The following is a 19516-nucleotide window of genomic DNA, read 5'->3' as shown; positions in this document are numbered from 1 at the left end:
TCAAATGCTGAATTTAGCATACAAAGATTTTCAACTATCATGATTAGCATCAAATAAATAAAGAAAACCATGTCCAAAGAGTTCAAGAAAAGCATGAGAACATAAAACTAGCCCATCAGCAAAAGTTTTTATATAAATATGTGAAGCATTTACAGAATTACTAAAACAATTATTAGATGACAAGTGAGCCAAATTAGTAAATATTCCTGTGGCTACACAGTACAGGGAATATAGACTTCACAGAATTAGAGGAAAGTATGACTGTGTTAGGCCATTCTTGCATTGCCACAAATAAATATCTGAGACTGGATAATTTATAAAGAAAAGGGGTTTAATTGGCTCACAGTTCTGCAGGCTTTACAGGAAGCCTGGTGCTGGCATTTGCTCAGCTTCTAGGGAGGCCTCACGAAGCTTAGAATCATGGTGGAAGGTGAAAGGGGAATAGGCATGTCAGAGGGTGAAAGCAGGAGCAAGCAAAAGTGTGGAGGGGAGATGCCACACAGTCTTAAATGACCAGATCTCATGTGAACTCAGAGAGCTCACTCATCACTGAGAGCATGGCCCAAACCATTCCTGAGGAAGTTGCTCCCATGAGACAAACACCTCATGGGGATGACATTTCAACAGGAGATTTGGGTAGGGACAAACATCCAAACTACATAAATGACAATGACGTCTCAACATGTACAGAATGAGAGAAGGTGTCACAAAATTAAAAAGCAACAAACAGAGATACTAGAATTGAAAAGTAAGCAACTAAATTTAAGGAAAATATTACTAGTGGAGTTCAACAACAGATTTGAGCTGCAAAAAGGAAGGTTCAGTAAAGCTAGAAGATACATCATCTATTTAAGATTATCTAGTCAGAGGAACAGAAAGCAAAATAATACAAAATGTGAATATAGCCTCAGAGACCTGTAGGCTACCATCCATTGTCCCAGCACAAAGATAATGGGAATCCTAGAAAAATTGGAGAGAAAAGAGAGCAGAACATCATCTATTTAAGATTATCTAGTCAGAGGAACAGAAAGCAAAATAATACAAAATGTGAATATAGCCTCAGAGACTGTAGGCTACCATCCATTGTACCAGCACAAAGATAATGGGAATCCTAGAAAAATTGGAGAGAAAAGAGAGCAGAGAATATTTAAAGAAAGAATGGCTCAAAATCTCCCAACCTGAGGAAAAATGTTAATGTACTCACTGAAGAAGTGAATGAACTCCAAGCAGTAAAAACAGAAAAAGCTCCGCACCTAAAAACATCACAGTCAATGTTCAAATTAGAAGAAACACAGAATACTGAAAACACAAGAGAAAACAACTCATGCTGTGAAATGAATGCTCATAAAAATCGAATGAATTTTCAAATTTGAAGTGCTAAAAGACAGAAATGAAATAGAGACTAAAAAATCAATAAGAAAACACAATTCTATAGAAAAATTTACCTAGGCTAAGGAAAAAAGCAAAGAGTAGACTCAAATGACTAAAATGAGTAATGAAAGAAAGGACATCTCTACTCACCCTGCAGAAATAAAAAAGATTATACAGGAATTCTGTAATAAACTGTATGCTAACAATGATGTCACTTAGAGTTAAAGGAAACATTTCTAGAAATATACAAATGTTCAAAATTGACTCAAGAATAAAAATGAACTCCAAAGTAACCTATAACAAAGATTAAATGGCTAATTAAAGAACACTTCTCGCAAAGCAAATGCCAGTCCTAGATGGTTTCACGGGTAATTTCTGCCAAAATTTTAAGGAACTAAAAACAATTCTTCACAAAATCTTTTAAAAAATAGAAAAGGGAAAAACATATCCCAACTCATTCTATGAAGCTAGCATTACCCTGTTATCAAAACCAACTAAAGAGATCACAAGAAACCAATGTCCCTTATAAATATTGATGCAAATATTCTCAACAAAATAATAGCAAACTGAATACAGCAACATATAAAAAATATTCCATCAGGACCAAGTGGAGTTTATTGCAGTAATGCAAGGTCGATATAACATCAAATAATCAACCAATGTAATATACCATATTATTAGAATAAAAGACAAAAACCACATGATTTTCTTTATAAACATGACATGGGAAAAGTTGACAAAATCTAACACCCGTTTATGACAAAAGAAAGTACTCAATAAGAACAGAAGAGAACTTCCTTAATCTAATAAACAGCATCAGTGGAAAACTCACAGCTAACCTAAAGAAGGACTCATTGATTTATCTTGAATATCAGGAAAAGACAAGGGTATCTATTCTGGCCACTTCTATTTAACATTATAGTGAATGTTCTAGTTAGGAAAGTCATTCATGAGAAAGAAGTAGAAGTAATCAGATTGGAAAAGAAAACCAAACCAGCTCTGTTTGCAAATGATATGATCTTGCATGTAGAAAATCCTAACGAATTTAGTGGATTCAGTTTAAATAATAAACACATTCAGTAATGTTTCAGGATACAAGATCAATATACAAATATCAAATCTACACACCATCAATGAAAAATCCAAAATGAAATGTAGAATACAAAGCCATTTAGAATATCCTCAAAGACATGAAATACTTAGAAATGAATCTAGGAAAAAAAGTGCAAGACTTGTACACTAATAAAGCATTGTTGAAGGCGAAGATGGTCCAAGTAAACGAAAATATATCTTACATTCAGAGATAGAAAAACTTAATTAAAAAAATATTATTTATTTTTTGGGATGGATTCTCATTCTGTCGCCCAAGCTAGAGTGCAGCGGTGCAATCTTGGCTCACTGCAACCTCTGCCTTCCAGGTTCAAGCAATTCTTCTGCCTCAGCCTCCTGAGTGGCTGTGTTTACAGGAGGCTGCCACCACATCAAGACAATTTTTTTTATTTTTAAGAAAGGAGAAAAAAGTTAATATTGTTAACAGACATTCAACATTGTTTGATAGAAGTTCAGCATTTAAAATACAAAATATGCATCATTTTGAAAATAAAATAACAGTAAACATTTGTTTAGGCGAATATAAACCAAGAAAAGCTGGAATATGAAAATCTAGTAGCTGACAAGATAAAATTGAAGGAAAAATTTCAGAAGGAATGAAGCCAGAATTTATGTACTGGTAAAAGTAACTATTTTCATCAACTAATATCAGTTTAAAATATGTTAACACTAACTGAATTCTAGAAAGCAATAGATAAATCCATAACTGTAATATTAACCCAAATACCTTAGAAATATATAGACCCAATAGATAGAAAACATAGAATTCAAGGAAACATACAGAAGATTCAAATAATAACCAGTAATAAATTATAATGTAGATAGTAGTTAAAAACATTGTCAGGAACTCAGAAGAGCTGAGAGAGAGAACTCGGAGCAGCAAGTTTCGGAATAGCTGATAAAGTAACAACCCAGATGCAATAATAGTCAAGTCTTTAATCACTGTGAAGGAATAAGCAAGAATCTATCACTGGAGGTAGCACTGACCTCCCATGAGCATGTGTACCAATTAAAGGTCAGGTAGATTAGCACTAACATAATGGCTATGTCATTGTTGAGGGAGCTCTGAGCAAAGGCTCCTGCAGTTTTATAGGCCTGGGGTTTGGGGTGAGGTCTGGAGAAAGGCGAGAAGTAGAAAAGGCTTGAGTACTGAATGAGTCCATTGCAGAAAAGTGTCTTCAAGATCCTCCAACAAGAAGAATTCCAAATGGAGGGCTTGGACTAGGAATGCAGATAAGCATTAGAGCATAGTGGGCCAGGGACCCCAGTTCTTGACTGCAACTCCCTTCAGAGACTGCTGTGCACTGACTGTGTACCCAGTTTGGTGTGGGGAGGGCAGCTTTTCCCCATGAGGCCTGCCAGCTAAAGCCTTTATAATTGCTTCTGGATGTACCTGAAAAATCACAAAAAATGTTTGAACATGAGCTGAAACTCTCAAATACGTAATCTAAGGCCAAACTGACTGCGTTCTTATCACTACCACTTAGTTTTGTCACTGACTAGACGTGAGATCTTGAGCAAGTTAACAATTCTGTAATGAGTGTTTCTATTTGTTGAATGGGAATATGTTTGGTAAAGGAAGTATACTAATATATTTTATCTACAGAAAAAATATCAGACACATAGTGTTATAAATTTGTTAGCACTTGTTTATACATATGCATAGGCACAAACACATATCTATGGATATCTATATTGTGAATATATTATGTACATTATCCTATTATGCATTTTTATTTTATATGTATTTATATATATACATACTTAAACAAATGATTTTTGTACCTAACAAATGCACATATACATTCTTTTCAAATTTAAATGAAATATTTACAAAATTTGGCCATTTGATATGCTGCACTTTATCTCTGTGTCAGTTCACTTCCCATTGGCTAGAATCAGTCACATGGCAACAAAAGAATGATTTTGAAATGCATTCTAGCTGCATAAGTAGAGATAGAAGGAAACCGTTTTTGAACAACTAGCATCTCTTCTGTAGTTTGCCTCTTTCTAGTTACCAACCACTATGCGTACCCTTTTTTAAACACATATATTAACTCTTTCACCAAAAGAAAAAACAGAAGGTTTCACTCGTACAGAATTTCGGAGGACATACCCTTGACTCCATCAAAAATGAGTATGTATATTTCTGGTCTGCTAACATAAAAACCAGAAAAATGGTTATTTGTTGTTATCCTCTTACACAACACACAACAGTAGAGCCAGGAATAGACTATTATGATAAAAACTCACGTTCAGAAAAAAGGAAAAATGGAAACACATGATAGTCATTGATTCAGAGAAACATTGCAGTTTCGCTGGGCTAGTATTGTAAAAACTTCCACCCAAACAGTATCAGAAGTTTTAAAAATTCGATTTTAGATCTGTTTTTTTTTTTTGGGAGGAACACCTGGCTCCAGTATCTGGGAGGTTTTCTCTTTTGACCCAGAGGACAAATGGAAGAACACTGGAGATCATGTTTCCTTTGAAGGGTGAGGAGTGTGGCACAACTTCTTTTGGTTTGAAAATTCAATGAGTCAAACTTTTTAGAGTACAGTATTAGATACTTCAGTGGTGCAGATACTTCAAAAACATAACAGAATTTTAATCTGTTTTCAGTTTCTTCTATGAGGCAGCAACCAAAGCCAAGGTTATGTTGTAGACATTGTTTTTAAGTTTTTTCTTATTTCTGTGCTTATTCCTTGTGCTTATCTCTCTCTTAATGGAGGCTTCTTTAAGCCCTTCTAAAAATAGGCTTGGATGGGAAGGCCAAAATCTTCATCAGACCTTTGCCATAGGGTTAAGTGCCTTTATTTAACTGAGACTTTCAAGTCCTTTCTTGCTACGTTGGGTGTGGAAGTACTGGCCTTTTTATAACTATGTCCCACTTTTCTAGAGCCTCTCTATTCCCTTTCATTTATGTTTGAAAACTGATCAACTTGAATCAGTTAATAATATATTTCTACCAACAAGCAGCATTAAGCAAACAAAACACAATAACTTTTGGCTCTTTCCAGTGGCTTTCTATGAAGTAGCAAGTTTCCTAGGCACTTGGTCTGCCTTACAAATTATTGCAGGCAACTAATAAATGTTTTACCACTAAAACAAACAAATGTACAAAAACCTCTATCTTTTCAGTCGGTGATATTTCCTTGCCCCCTCCTGTTTGGCTGCTAAGTCAATGGCACATGTTTTAGGTTTTGGTTATGATATCATGCCATTTCTAATACGAATTATTTGTTATATCTGAAGAACAAATTTGTAAATGACAATAGTTTTGTCAAAACTGTTTCTCAAGAGTGTATACTAAACTAATACTTTTTAATTATTTTTTTTTGCTACAACTCACAACAAAAAACACAATTTCTATCATCATTCAGTAAACACACACAGACATAAACATGTATGTATACACCTGGATAGCAGATGGACCAACACTGTGTCATATCTAAACTGGGACCATTACTTGGCAACCCCATATGTGTGGTATGGGTTCCAGAGGAAATTCCCTTTATGATGCTAAATTTATTTTTCACATAAAATTTTAAATATTGGTTTGAAAACTGCTGAATATTTTGAAATGGTATTTATGACAGCTAGGTTAGTCCTTTGAGACATTAGATTGATGTGATTTTTGTGTCCTGATTTTAGTGTTATATTTATTAAAGAGTTTCAATGTTTAAAAATAAATACCATGTATTATATAATAACGTTTCATTTAAAATTACATATGTATCTTTTCACTTATGATTTATACCCTTGTTAAAGTATATTTCCATTTGATCTAACTTTAATAATACTTAAAAGGATTAAGAATAAACAGTGGAACCAACATTAATCTTTTTAATATGTATAAGAGATCTTTATTATCATAATAACTACTGATAAGAGATGCAACTTTACAATTTTAGTACTGAGTTTTCTATTTAAAAAGAATGATAGACTGGGTGCAGTGGCTCACGCCTGTAATCCTAGAACTTTTGGAGGCTGAGGCGGGCAGATCATGAGGTCAAAAGATTGAGACCATCCTGGCCAATATGGTGAAACCCTATCTCTACTAAAAATACAAAAATTAGCTGGTGTGGTGGCACGTGCCTGAAATCCCAGGTACTTGGGAGGCTGAGGCGGGAGAATGGCTTGAACCTGGGAGGCAGAGGTTGCAGTGAGGACGGAGCCACTGCACTCCAGTCTGGTGACAGAACAAAACTCCACCTCAACAAACAAACAAAACAAAACAAAGCAAATGATAAAGGCATTGTGTAATTTCCTGAAATATGAAGTATTATGAAAGTGCATCTTAATGTTGGAAGAATAACAAATCCTAAAGTTGATTAGTAAGACAAAATAAAATAGCATTGCAGTTCTTTAAAAAAAAAAAAAAGAAACTAAAAATAAAATACAAGTTTGGAAACTTAAAAATTAAGGATTTGTTTGTTTCTTTGCATTTATACCATGGTCTCTGAATTTGTAATTTTTTTTTTTTTTTTTTTTTTGAGGCCCGTTCACAGGACGCCATATGAACACAAAACTGTATGGAAGTTTCTGAAAACAGTTCCAGATTTAACCTCTCAGCTAAATGATGAGCATCTGAAAACACTCAGTAAGACCGTCTTTTCTGAAACCTGGTTGAAAGGCAGCACAGGTAATAGACTAATGTGGGCATAAATTTGGCGAGATAAGATGCAGGCCACTGTTTCGAGTTCTTTATCATTATAAAGCTTATAATTTCATTTGACAATTTAGTTGACATAGTAAAAATGTACTATTTGGATGTATTTCATTTGTAAATTTATAAGTAGTGAAATGAATAACATCTCAGATTTTAGATATAACTAGTGTTTCTCCGCCTGGAGCACGAATCAGAATTACCCAGAGATTACATTGAGACCCATAGTGTTGTGTTTAAACCTCAGAATTTCTGGTTCAATAGGTATAGGATGAGGCCTCAATTTCATTTCCAATACCTCAGGTGATGCTATCAGTGCAAGGACCACACTTTTGGAACCAATATCTGAGATACACATTTAGTAACAATATAGTGTTGATTTTCATAGATAAGACAACAGATGGTCAATGTGATTATTAGACTAAATCAGATACTAATCCAGATATAGGAGAAAAAGCCTCTCTACAGAGATTTTCATTTTTCAATTTTAGTTTTTGCTCCCTTCCCAAAAGATTTAGTGGATATATTAATAGACTTGTTATATTTTAATTTTGAGGGGTAGGCATATAATTTAATACATTCTTTGTGTCAGGTGTATCCCTTTTTATTCCTCAGAAAAACAAGTAAAGGGAGATATTGGTATTATTATTCTCCACAGATGAGGACCCCTGAGGCACAACACAAATATCACACAGAGCATTCTTGGTTAAAATTGAGTTTCAAATGCTCTTCAGCCTAATGCTAAACCTCTTCTCTGTTTATTATGTCACTGTCAGTACAAACTGGTTTATCAAGATCATGACATTTAAAACTTAACTAGAATTTTAAAGAATATATGTCTATTGAAAAAATTCACGTATTTCCAGAGTTTTCCCTCAATGCCCTTCTCTTGTAATTAGTTCCATTTAATCTGTGATCAAACAATTAAAAGTAAATCAAAGGAATTTTAAAGAGGATAAAATAATTTTGAAAGGGAATAAAGGACAAACATTCAACATCACTTTGCCATTAGACTGAGGATAGTAATTAAAAATTAATTTGTTTTATAAATCACTGAAAACTTATTTATAATGGTAAAAAATATGGGAACAACCTAAATGTCCTTGAATAGAAGGCTGGCTACACGCACTGTGATACGTCTATTCTATGGAATTCTAGACAGCGTTTCAAAAGAATGAGCTAGATTTGTATATATTGACATAGAAACATTAAAGACAATAAATAGAACAATTGCAAATTATATTAATAGCACATTTATGACAGAGTCTAAATTTACATGCATACACACACATACACACACATATGTGTATATATACACAAACATATCTTTTTAAACGATACAAGTGGATCAAGAAGGACACTCCAAAAATACATATTTTTAAAAAGTATTGTCTTAGTGGAGGGGAGTGAAATTGAGGGGTTATAAAGGGCCAAAATTAACTCTTTCTTCTACATATATTTGAGTTGGTTTTATTTTTCCACAACATGTGTATTTATTTGTTAATATTTGTAATTACACATTTATTTTTTTCAAACATTTTCTAAAATTAAAATTAGAAACAAAAATTTAATTCTGATGGCACATTAATTACTCAGGTGATTGACAATTAAAACATGAATTTTCAGTTTTTCACAAGTGTAAAGCATTTCAACTTGCATTTCAATAGGGTGTATTTTCAACACTTAAAAATTAGGAGTCCCTGTGTTTACACCTACCTGTGTCAAAATCCTCAAGTTTTTAAAGCATTTAGTTCCAACAGCTCAGATCTATTTCACTAGCAAAGAAGTCAACTCATTAAATATCTGACCTTTGTAGATTTCTTTGTTCATCCAATTTAATAAAAAGGCCTAACCAGGTATCTGTTTCTCTTCTTTTTCCTTATTCTTGTATGCATTTCCCTCCCTCTGCTGTTATTTAAACTATTCCCTCTAGTAGCCCCTCATCACCAGCTGCTGACTTTCAATCTGCTGCTGGGGCTTCCATTTCTCTGGTGCAATTCCACACAGCTGTTTGCACCTTCTGGCCTCTTTTCTGGCCACTAGTTCTTACAGCCTCATTATTTAAGAAAGCTTCCTAAACTTACCATTATTCACTCAGCCTCTTGCTCATTCAGTTTTTAAACACAATCAAACAGAAACAGGAAAACAATATTATGATTTTAAGTAGTAAATAAAACATATGTGCCTCTAAGTGAAAATGCTACAAAAATATGATTATTATTTACTGACTGTATTATTACTACATATGAGTACTTACACTAAAATTATTCTATATAATATATTTTACATATAGTCATCTCTCTATATACACGTATATGGAGATATAGCTTACCGAAGTCAAATGGAAGAGTTTTTCATTAGATCACCTTCATTATGACCAGAACAAGGGGCATTTTTATAATCGATAACCTAAAGTTCACAAAAATTAACAGAATTGCCAGTTTAGTTACTAACTTGTAACTAGATCCCAGATCAAACTTTTATTATCTAGCTTTATGTTAATATTGAAAACTATTTTTATAAAATATTTCTTTCTCTCTCTCACTTTTTTTTTTTTTTTTTTCCTGGAGATGGAGTCTCACTCTGTCTCCCAGGCTGGAATGCAGTGACACAATCTTGGCTCACTGCAACCTCCGCTCCCTGGGTTCAAGTGATTCTCCTGCCTCAGCCTCCCAAGAAGCTGGGATTACAGGCACCTGCCACCACACCCGGCTAATATTTTATTTTTAGTAGAGACAGGTTTTCACCATCTTGCCCTGGCTGGTCTTGAACTCCTGACCTCTTGATCCCCTCACCCTGGTCTCCAAAAGTGCTGGAGCCACCACGCCTGACATGTTTTTCTTTTTTATTTCTGTCACCGTTGCTGTTTTCTTTGTGTAGACATTTGTCTTACAGTACTATTTCTCTTCTTTTTCTTTCATTTTATTTCATTCTGTAGCCCACTTTTGTGAGGTTTTATCTCTAAAACTCCATAATTTCTCATTTTCATTAAATTCTACATTTACTTTTAATGCTGAAAATATTTTTATATTACTAACTTCTAACATTTCTTTAATCTGCATAGATTTTATTTTCTGTTGTGGTTTATATTTCATTTGACAACTAAAAATACGGTAGCTAAATCTCATGAAAAATGTAGTGGGCATATTTTCTAGACATAAATTAACCATAATTCAAATAATTTATTCTAAGGAATAAAATCTTCAGCTGAAATTTATCATAAATCTAGTCTTTATCTAAACTGATTGAGGAATAAGAGGAGATCCAAGAGAAATCCAGAAGAGGAAGACTTCACTGCTGAATTTTACCAAACATTTTAGAAAGAATTAGTATCAGTTATTTGGACACTCTTCCAAAAACTTGAATAGGAGTGTATACTCGCAAACTAATTTTATGAAGCCAGCATTAACCTAATATTAAAGGCAGACAAGATAAATGAATTCAGTAAAATGGCAGGATACAAAATCAACATATGAAAATTAGTAGTGTTCCTCTACTAATAAAATATCCAAAAAGGAAAATAACAATTTTATTTACCAATAACAACAAAAAAATACTTAGATGTAAATCCAAAGTAAAAGACCTGTAAACTGTAAACTAAAAAACATTGATGAAATATATTGAAAAAAAATAGTAATGCATAGAAAGCTGTGCTTTCTATGTTTAAGGATTGAAATAATTAATATTGTTAAAATGCTCATACTATTAAAAGTAATCTATAGATTCAATGCATCCCTGTCAAAATTCCATGACATTTTTCACAGAAATAGAAAATTCTTATATTCATGTGGAACCACAAAAGAACCCAAAAGGCCAATACAATTTTGAGCAAAAAGAATAAAGCTAGAGGCATCATACTCTTTGATTTCAAAATATGTTGTAAAATGATTATAATAAAAACACAAGGCAATGGCATAAAAACAGATATGTTGATATGATAAGGCTTTGTGTCCCCACCCAATTCAGTGGTAGAAAGAAAACTCCTTCAACAACTTATGATTGGAGAACTAAATATCAAGATGCTAAATAATGAAGGTAGACCCCTAACTTACATCCTACATAAATATTTACCAAACATGAATCAAGGATATAAAGGTAATAAATAAAACTATAAAACTTTTTGAAGAAAACTTAAGAATTAATCTTCATAATTATAAATTAAGCCATACATTTTTACACATAACACTGGCAGTGTAAGTAAAAAAAAATTGAATTATTTGGATTTTATAAAACAAAAATATTTTGAGTTTCTAATAATACAATTAATAAAGTAAAAATTCAGCTTTTGAAATGGAATACAGTACTTGCAAATTATATATCTAATAAAGATCTCCTGTCCATAATATGAAGAACTTGTAAACCTCAATAACAAGAAGACAACCAAATTTACAAACAAGTATATTAGCTGAATAGATATGTTTTCAGAGAAGATATAAAAATTGCCAATAAGCACATAAAAATATCCAACATCATTGTCATTAAGGACTTCCAAATAAAAACCATAATGGCATACTACTCCATCTCCACTAGAATTGTTAAAATATAAAAGAAAATATTAAGTGTTCATATGGATGTGGAGAAGTTGGAACTCATACATTTCTCTTGGGATTATAAGATGAAGCCACTTTGTAAAACAGTTTGGCAGTTCCTCAAATATTAGCCATAAAGTTACATTTGCCCCATGTATTAGTCTGTTCTCACATTGCTAATAAAGATATACCTGAGATTGGATAATTTATAAAGGAAGAAGTTTAATGGACTCACATTTCCACATGGTTGGGGAAGCCTCACAATTATGGTGGAGGGTGAAAGGGAAGCAAGACACGTCTTACATGGTGGCAGACAAGAGAGAATGAGAGCCAAGTGAAATGGGAAACCTCTTATGAAACCATCAGATCTCATGAGACTTATTCACTACCTTGAGAACAGTATGGGGGAAACTGCCCCATGATTCAATTATCCTCTCACACTGGGTCCCTCCCACAACACGTGGGAATTATGGAAACTACAATTTGAGATGAGATTTGTGTGGGGACACAGACATACCATATCATTCAGCTCCTGGCACCTCCTAAATCTCATGTCCTCACACTTCAAAACCAATCATGTCTTCCCAACAGTCCTTCAAAGTCTTAACTAATTTTAGCATTAACTCAAAAGTCCACAGTCCAAAGTCTTACCTGAGACAAGGCAAGTCCCATTCACCTGTGAGCCTGTAAAATCAAAAGCAAATTACTCACTTCCTAGATATAATCAGGGTATAGGCATTGGGTAAATACAGCTGTTCCAAATGGGAGAATTTGGCCAAAACTAAGGGGCTAAAGGCCCCATGCAAGTCCAAAATGCAGTCAGGCAGTCAAATCTTAAAGCTCCAAGATGATCTTCTTTAACTCCATGTCTCAAATCCAGGGGACACTGATATAAGAGGTGGGTGCCTATGTCCTTAGTAGCTCCATCCCTGTGGCTTTGCAGGATACAGCCTCTCTCCCAGCTACATTCATTGGCTAATGTTGAGTGTCTGCAGTTGTTCTTTTCTATCACATCATCAGGCTGCAAATTTTCTAAATTGTTATTCTCTGTTTTCCTTTTAAAATTGAATACTTTTAGCACCCAAATCACTTCTTTAATGCTTTGCTGCTTAGAAATTTCTTCAGCCAGATACCCTAAACCATCTTCTTCAAGTTCAAAGTTCCACAATCCTTAAAGGCAAGGGTAAAATGCTGCCAGTCTTTTTGCAAAAACATAGCGAGAGTCACCTTTTCTCCAGTTCCCAACAAATTCTTTATCTGCATATGAAACCACCTTAGCCTGGATTTCATTGTCCATGTCACTATCAGTATTTCGGTCAAAGCCATTCAACTGGTCTCTAGGAAGTTCCAAACTTTTCCACATTTTCTTCTCTTTTTATGAGGCCTCCAAACTATTTCAACCTCTGCCTCTTACCCAGTTTCAAAGCCACTTCCATGCTTTTGGGTAGCTTAATAGCAGCATTCCACTCTACCAATAACAATTTACTGTACTAGTCTATTCTCATGGTACTAATAAAGACATGTCTGAGACTAGGTAATTTATAAAAGAGGTTTAATATACTTACAGTTTCATGTGGCTAGAGGAGCCTCACAATCATGGCAGACAGCAAAGGGGAAGCAGGACACATCATACATGGCAGCAGGCAAGAGAGAATTAGAGCCAAGTGAAAGGGGAATCCCCTTCTAAAACAATCAGTTCCTGTGAGACTTATTACTATCACGAGTACAGTATGGGGGAAACTGTCCCCATGATTCTGTTATCTCCCACTGGGCCCTCCCATAACATGTGGGAATTATGGGAGCTACAATTCAAGATAAGATTTGGGTGAGGACACAGTCAAACCATATTCTCCAGAATTCCACTCCTAAATATGGACCTAAGAAATAAAAATATACATTTAGGCAAAATTTTTATGCAATATAAGCTTATAGCAGTATTATTCACAGTAGCCATAATGTGGAAAAAGACCAAATTTCCATCAGTGAGTAAAGGAACTTTAAAAAAAAAAAGTGCATATCATTATAATGGAAAATATTTTGGTGATAAAAGGGATGAAGTACTGATATATGCCACAACTTGCCTTAATTTTGAAACCATTATGATAAATAAGAGAAGCCAGCCACAAAAGGCCACATGTTTATGATTGGTTTTATATGAAATCTCTAAAATAGGCCAATTCATGTGGACATCAAGTAACATAGTGGTTGCCAGCTTTGGGACACTGGTAAGGAGCATGATTGCTGATGCATAAGAGTTTCTCTTGAGAATAAAAATATTTTAACATTAGATTGTGGTAAGAATCAACATATCTTTATATATACTAAAAATTAAGATTATGTGTTTTCAAAGGTTGAATTTTATTGAATAAGCCTTTTAAATTTCTTAATAAGCCTTTTAAAAAATTAGGGTAAAATTTATGTAATGTTAATCTTTTAAAGTGTACGATCCAGTGACACTTAACACATTCAAAATGTTTTGGAACCATTACAGCATCCAGTTCCCCCAAATTTCTGTGATCCTAAAACGGAACCATATGCCCATTAAGCAATCACTCTCCATTCCCCTAGACCTTGGTAGCCACTAGCCTGTTTTCTGTTTCTATGGTTTTGTTTATTCTGGAAATTTTGCATAAATGGAATCATACAAAATGTGACCTTTTGTGTTGACTTCTTTCACTTAGCATAGTGTTTTCATGATATATTGCATCATGTACTTTATTGTATGTACCTCATGAGCTGTTAATTGTTCCTTTAATAGCTAATTAGTATTCTCTCATGTAAGCTGATTTTAAAATTGCTTTTAAAAAATCAGTTGGAGACCAATGGACACCACTAATGCATGCCAGCTCCTGTGATTGAAGTCTACTTCTTTTAATAAATCTGTTTAATATGAAAAGAGAAACATGAAAGATGTTTTAAAAATCCACTAGAAATGGGTTAGCTGAGACAAACTTTGTGAAATGATTTTTAAAAAGGTAAATGATTTAAAAATTAGCATATCAAAGACATCAATATGCCACCATACATTGAATATATCATACATGTATACTGAACAACTTCAGAAATATGAGTTACCTGTGTCTTCCCACTCCCCTCAGAAAGCACCTTTGCATAACACACTGTGTGGAATGCTGTCATATGAGAAAGAAATTTATTTCTTACAGATTTTCTATAATCTCTTATATTAGAGTAACAACATTCCACGATGTGTACATTCTTTTACTACCATTAATCCTAGAGTAACAATATTTCATGATGTGTACATTCCTTTTACTACAATTAGTCTTTTGATAGACAGTCTTCTCAGCTGTGCAGGACAGAGCTCACTGTCCCTTTCTTATGTTTGAGGAATCTAAGTTTCAAAATCTTACTAGTTCTACAGCCATGAAGGGTAGAACCAAGCTTTTTGAGTCTGAGTCTTCTGAAGCCAACCTTTAGCTTTCTTTTACCCTTTTCCATGAATCACATTTTTCCATGAATAGAATTAAACTACAGTATCAAGGAACCATGTTTGTTAATATGCATCATCAAAGAGTCTTCATGAGAATATGTAACATTAATTGATACAGGTTGTGATGGGTAATCTAAAATATCTTTGCTCAAATACTGGTTTATAGAAATCCGTGCTATTGCTTTTATGATCTTTTCTAATGTGGGAACAGTCTTGCATGGTGATGCTAGTTCTTTCCCTGTTACCTGTTATCAGGAGAATGGTTCTTGATGTCGTATGTCCTTTATATAGCACTGGCCTGGATTTAATGTTCAATGTAAATTTTAATCTTTTAAATGTCTGCAAAATATACTCTTTGTATAAAAGTGACACCAGTGAGAGAGTTAAGATAATTTTTTAATGGCAAAGGAAAATAATAAATATGTGTTTATTTTAAAACTTAAAGCGTTGAAAAAATGTGATTATAAGGCACATTATAAATAGACCAATATGGCACCTTATAAATAGACTAAAAGTCAGAAAGAACATATAAAATAAACTTTTAAGAAGATGTATTGGCTAAAATCTTGTATTTTATAAGAAAACGGATCAAATCATCACTCAGTTCTGTACTTATAAGGGGATAGTTTTATCCCCATGAAATTGGAGATTTAGTAAAACTGATACATTTAGGATTAAAATATGTATGACAATATTAAAATCACAGCAAATATTTCAGAAAAATATTTTGAGTCATTATGTGCTTCAATCAAAATTTAAGCTAGACAACAAGCTTGGAAGAAATAAGATTGCATGAAAATTGTTGGCATATTTTAAAGGAAATGTTTTTTATTAAGGAATAGCCACAGGGACTCTTAAATGTTAACGTCTGAAGTAAGTTAAAGTATCTTTTTCACCAGAGAGAGAAAAGTTTGACTGCAATAGTCAACTATTCATGATATTTATTATGAGAAAGAATGACTGAAGAAACCAACAATTCTAAAGCTCATATTATTGTTTAGGTAGATTATTCTCAAGATTAACTGGCTTATACTGGAAATCTTGAAAAACTAATTTATCTGGTTATACAGGGATATATAGTAAAAAGTGGAAAAACCACCTAGACTTTATATTTCTTAAGAACTGGTATCTAAAAAAAATTTAAAAGACGTTTCTGAGATTTTTGTTTTAGTAGAAGGGCTTTTTATAGCAAAGTTTAAAAGTATAACTCGGGGTCAGAAAAAGCACCTTTTGGTGTTGTAGGTGCTTCAATTTATTTTTAGATGTAAAAAAATTAGCTGTTTCACCTGAATACCTATGGGTGTAAGAACCATAACACCTTTTTCAGGCATCTAGTGGCTTCTCCAGCATCCCAAAGCTATTTGTTCCTCCCTACTCCTGGCAAGGCTGACTCCAACACACACATGCTCTTGATCTGAAACATGGCATAATCTGCAGTGGTTAGATATAATAGTTACTCAAAACATAGTTGATAAATGAATCTATGCATTAACTAACATTGGATTTAATTTCCAACAGTGTAAACTTTAATACATAGTACTGATCTAAAGTTCATTCAGGAACAAAATATTTATTGCTAGATGATGATCTGAAATAGATGTAGCTCATTCATTGTTCTAGATAAACTAATGATTATTATCCAGTTATAATGCTCAATTCTACAGCCACATACCAAAGTGTCATCCTTTTGATCTTCCCATATAAAAGTGATTTTTAAATCCTTAGAAATAGCTTATTATATCTGGTAAAGGGTTTTCTATTAATGAATTAAATCTTAGTTATGTTTATACTACAGTGTAAAATTTTGGGAAACAATTCAATATTATTGAGACTTTTTATATTTACTAAATCCAGTAACTGATCATATTTTCTCTTATATGTTGGCTGTTAGAAAGCCTTTAAAAACTATTTGATTTAAAATATATAAGATATGTTTTGGTACAAATTTTAAAACATTGGAATATTTTAAAAGTAAGGAAAACGGAGCTAAAATTGTCTCTGTAGCCAGTATTACCTTCTTGCAAATATATAGAATTTCACAGAATATGTTTTGTAATTTAATTTTATTCTTACCTTAATCAGTTTTTCGTGTAATATTTATGTTCATTATATATTAATATTTTAAACAATATTGTCTACATTTTTGTACTCAGAAAATAATTCCTTTTAGATGACAAGTAGAATTTAAATGAATAAATGAAATCCTTTATTGAAAAACTAAGGCTTTGATTTTAAAGTGTATTGTTATGAATAATAACAAACTTTTTCTTCTCTGGAAATTTTTAATGTAAATATAAAATATTTGAAGAAATTATAAAAAATAAATTAATCTGTATACATTTTAAAATCTGACTTCAAATTGATACACAAGGCTGAGACATACATGTGTCATTTGATAACTGAATTAAATGTCTAAAATAAATCAAAAAGCATTTTCATTATTTTAACTATAAAAACATAAATTCAGTAAGTACTTTAAATCTTGGAAAAATAACTTGAAAAATACAATAAGTATTATAATAGGTGAGGATTAATGTGGCTTAACTCAAAGAAAATGTGGGACATAAATGAAGACAGATTCTCATCAGCACATATGTTCTTTAATGTGGATGTGATTACACAGAGATGTGTAAACTCATACTGACACCAGCATGGTCTTGAAATGTTTAAATACCCTTCAAGACAACTTTTTTTTTTTTTTTAAGAAAGAAAGAAAGAGAGAGAAAGAAAGGAAGGAAGGAAAGAAAGAAAGAAGGAGAAAGAATGAAAGAAAGAAAGGAAAGAAAAAAAAAAGAAAAGAGAGAAAGAAAGAAAAGAAAGAAAAAGAGAGAAAAAGAAGGAAAGAGAATGGAAGTCTTGCTCTATTGCCCAGGCTGGAATGCAGTGATGTAATCATAGCTCAGTGCAGCCTCAAACCCCTCACCTCAAGCCACCCTTCCACCTTAGGCTACCCTACCAAGTATCTGAGACTACAGGCATGCACCTCTGTGCCAGGCTAATCTAAAATAAAAATTTCATTTTCTTTTTTTTTTTGAAAACTGTTTTCTAAAGTGACTACCATGTTTGTATTTCCACGAGAAACATATGAGTTTTGCTCCAGTTGTCCCATATATTCACCAGCATGTTGTATTATCAGTTGTTATATTTTAGCATTTCTAAAAGGTGTACAGTAGTGATTTAATTTGATTTTATTTTGCACTTTCCTAATGATGTATGATGCTGAGTATCTTTTCTTTTTTTTGTGATTATTTTAATTTAATATAAATTAAACATTTAATTTTTCAGTTGCACTAATCACGTTTCAGAGGCTCAAAGGCCACATGTGGTTAGTGACTATCTTACTGGATGACACAGATCATCAAACATTTCCTTTATTGCAGAAACTTCTGCTAGACAATAGGATGCCTCAGGTAAAGTCATGAGTTCTTTCACATCAGAATTCATGGCCAATCTTCAGTAGGAATAGAGGAATTTTCTAAGACTATAACATTTCGTCCTAAAGCATTCAAAGTCCAATTTCTCATTCCATGTTACAGTTACAAATTTCTCTAGTTTTGATTTTAAAATTACCTGACCATATTTGCTATCTCCCCAACTAAGCTGGAAGCCTTTTAAGAATGGGGCCACTTTTTATCCAATTTGCCAGTCTATGTCTTTTGATTGGGGCATTTAGTCCACTTACATTTAGGGTTAATATGGATATGTGTGAATTTGATACGGCCATTTAAAGCTAGCTGGCTGTTTTGCCTATTAGTTGATGCAGGTTCTTCATTACGTTAATGCTCTTTATCTTTTGTTACGTTTTTAGAGTGGCTTGTACTGGTTGTTCCTTTCTATGTGTAGTGCTTTTTTCAGGAGCTCTAGTAAAGCAGGCCTGGTGGTAATGAAATCTCTGAGTACTTGCTTGTTCACAAAGGATTTTATTTTTCCTTCACTTATGAAGCTTATTTTGGCTGGATATGAAATTCTGGGTTGAAAGTTCTTTTCTTTAAGGATGTTGAATATTGGCCCCCACTCTCTTCTGGCTTATAGGGTTTCTGCTGAGAGATCTACTGTGTCTGATAGGCTTCCCTTTGTGGGTAACCTGACCTTTCTCTCTGGCTGCCCTTAAGCATTTTCTCCTTCATTTCAACCCTGGTGAATCTGACGATTATGTGCCTTGTGGTTGCTCTTCTTGAGGAATATCTTTGTGGTGTTCTCTGTATTTCCTGGACTTGAATATTGGCCTGTGTTGCTAGGTTGGGGAAGTTTTCCTGGATAATAACCTAAAGAATATTTTCCAGCTTGGATTCATTCTCTTTGTCACATTCAGGTACACCTATCAAACGTAGATTAGGTCTTTTCACATGGTCCCACATTTCTTGAACACTTTGTTCATTCCTTTTTACC

The 19516-nt window shown here is 33.3% G+C and overlaps 1 protein-coding gene across 1 annotated transcript in view; it reads left to right on the top strand.

Moving 5' to 3' along the window:
- Positions 1-3077: 3077 nt before the first annotated feature.
- Positions 3078-19516, top strand: part of CNBD1 (cyclic nucleotide binding domain containing 1) — a 160214-nt gene continuing 143775 nt past the window's right edge. The window contains exons 1-2 of the mRNA XM_017507690.2: positions 3078-3100; positions 6978-7123. Coding sequence (XP_017363179.2) covers positions 3078-3100; positions 6978-7123 — 169 coding nt within the window. The remainder of the gene's footprint in view (positions 3101-6977; positions 7124-19516) is intronic.

This window comes from Cebus imitator, unplaced genomic scaffold (assembly GCF_001604975.1).
Source record: "Cebus imitator isolate Cc_AM_T3 unplaced genomic scaffold, Cebus_imitator-1.0 Scaffold383, whole genome shotgun sequence".
NCBI lineage: Eukaryota > Metazoa > Chordata > Mammalia > Primates > Cebidae > Cebus > Cebus imitator.
This window is presented reverse-complemented; position numbering and strand designations above follow the sequence as displayed.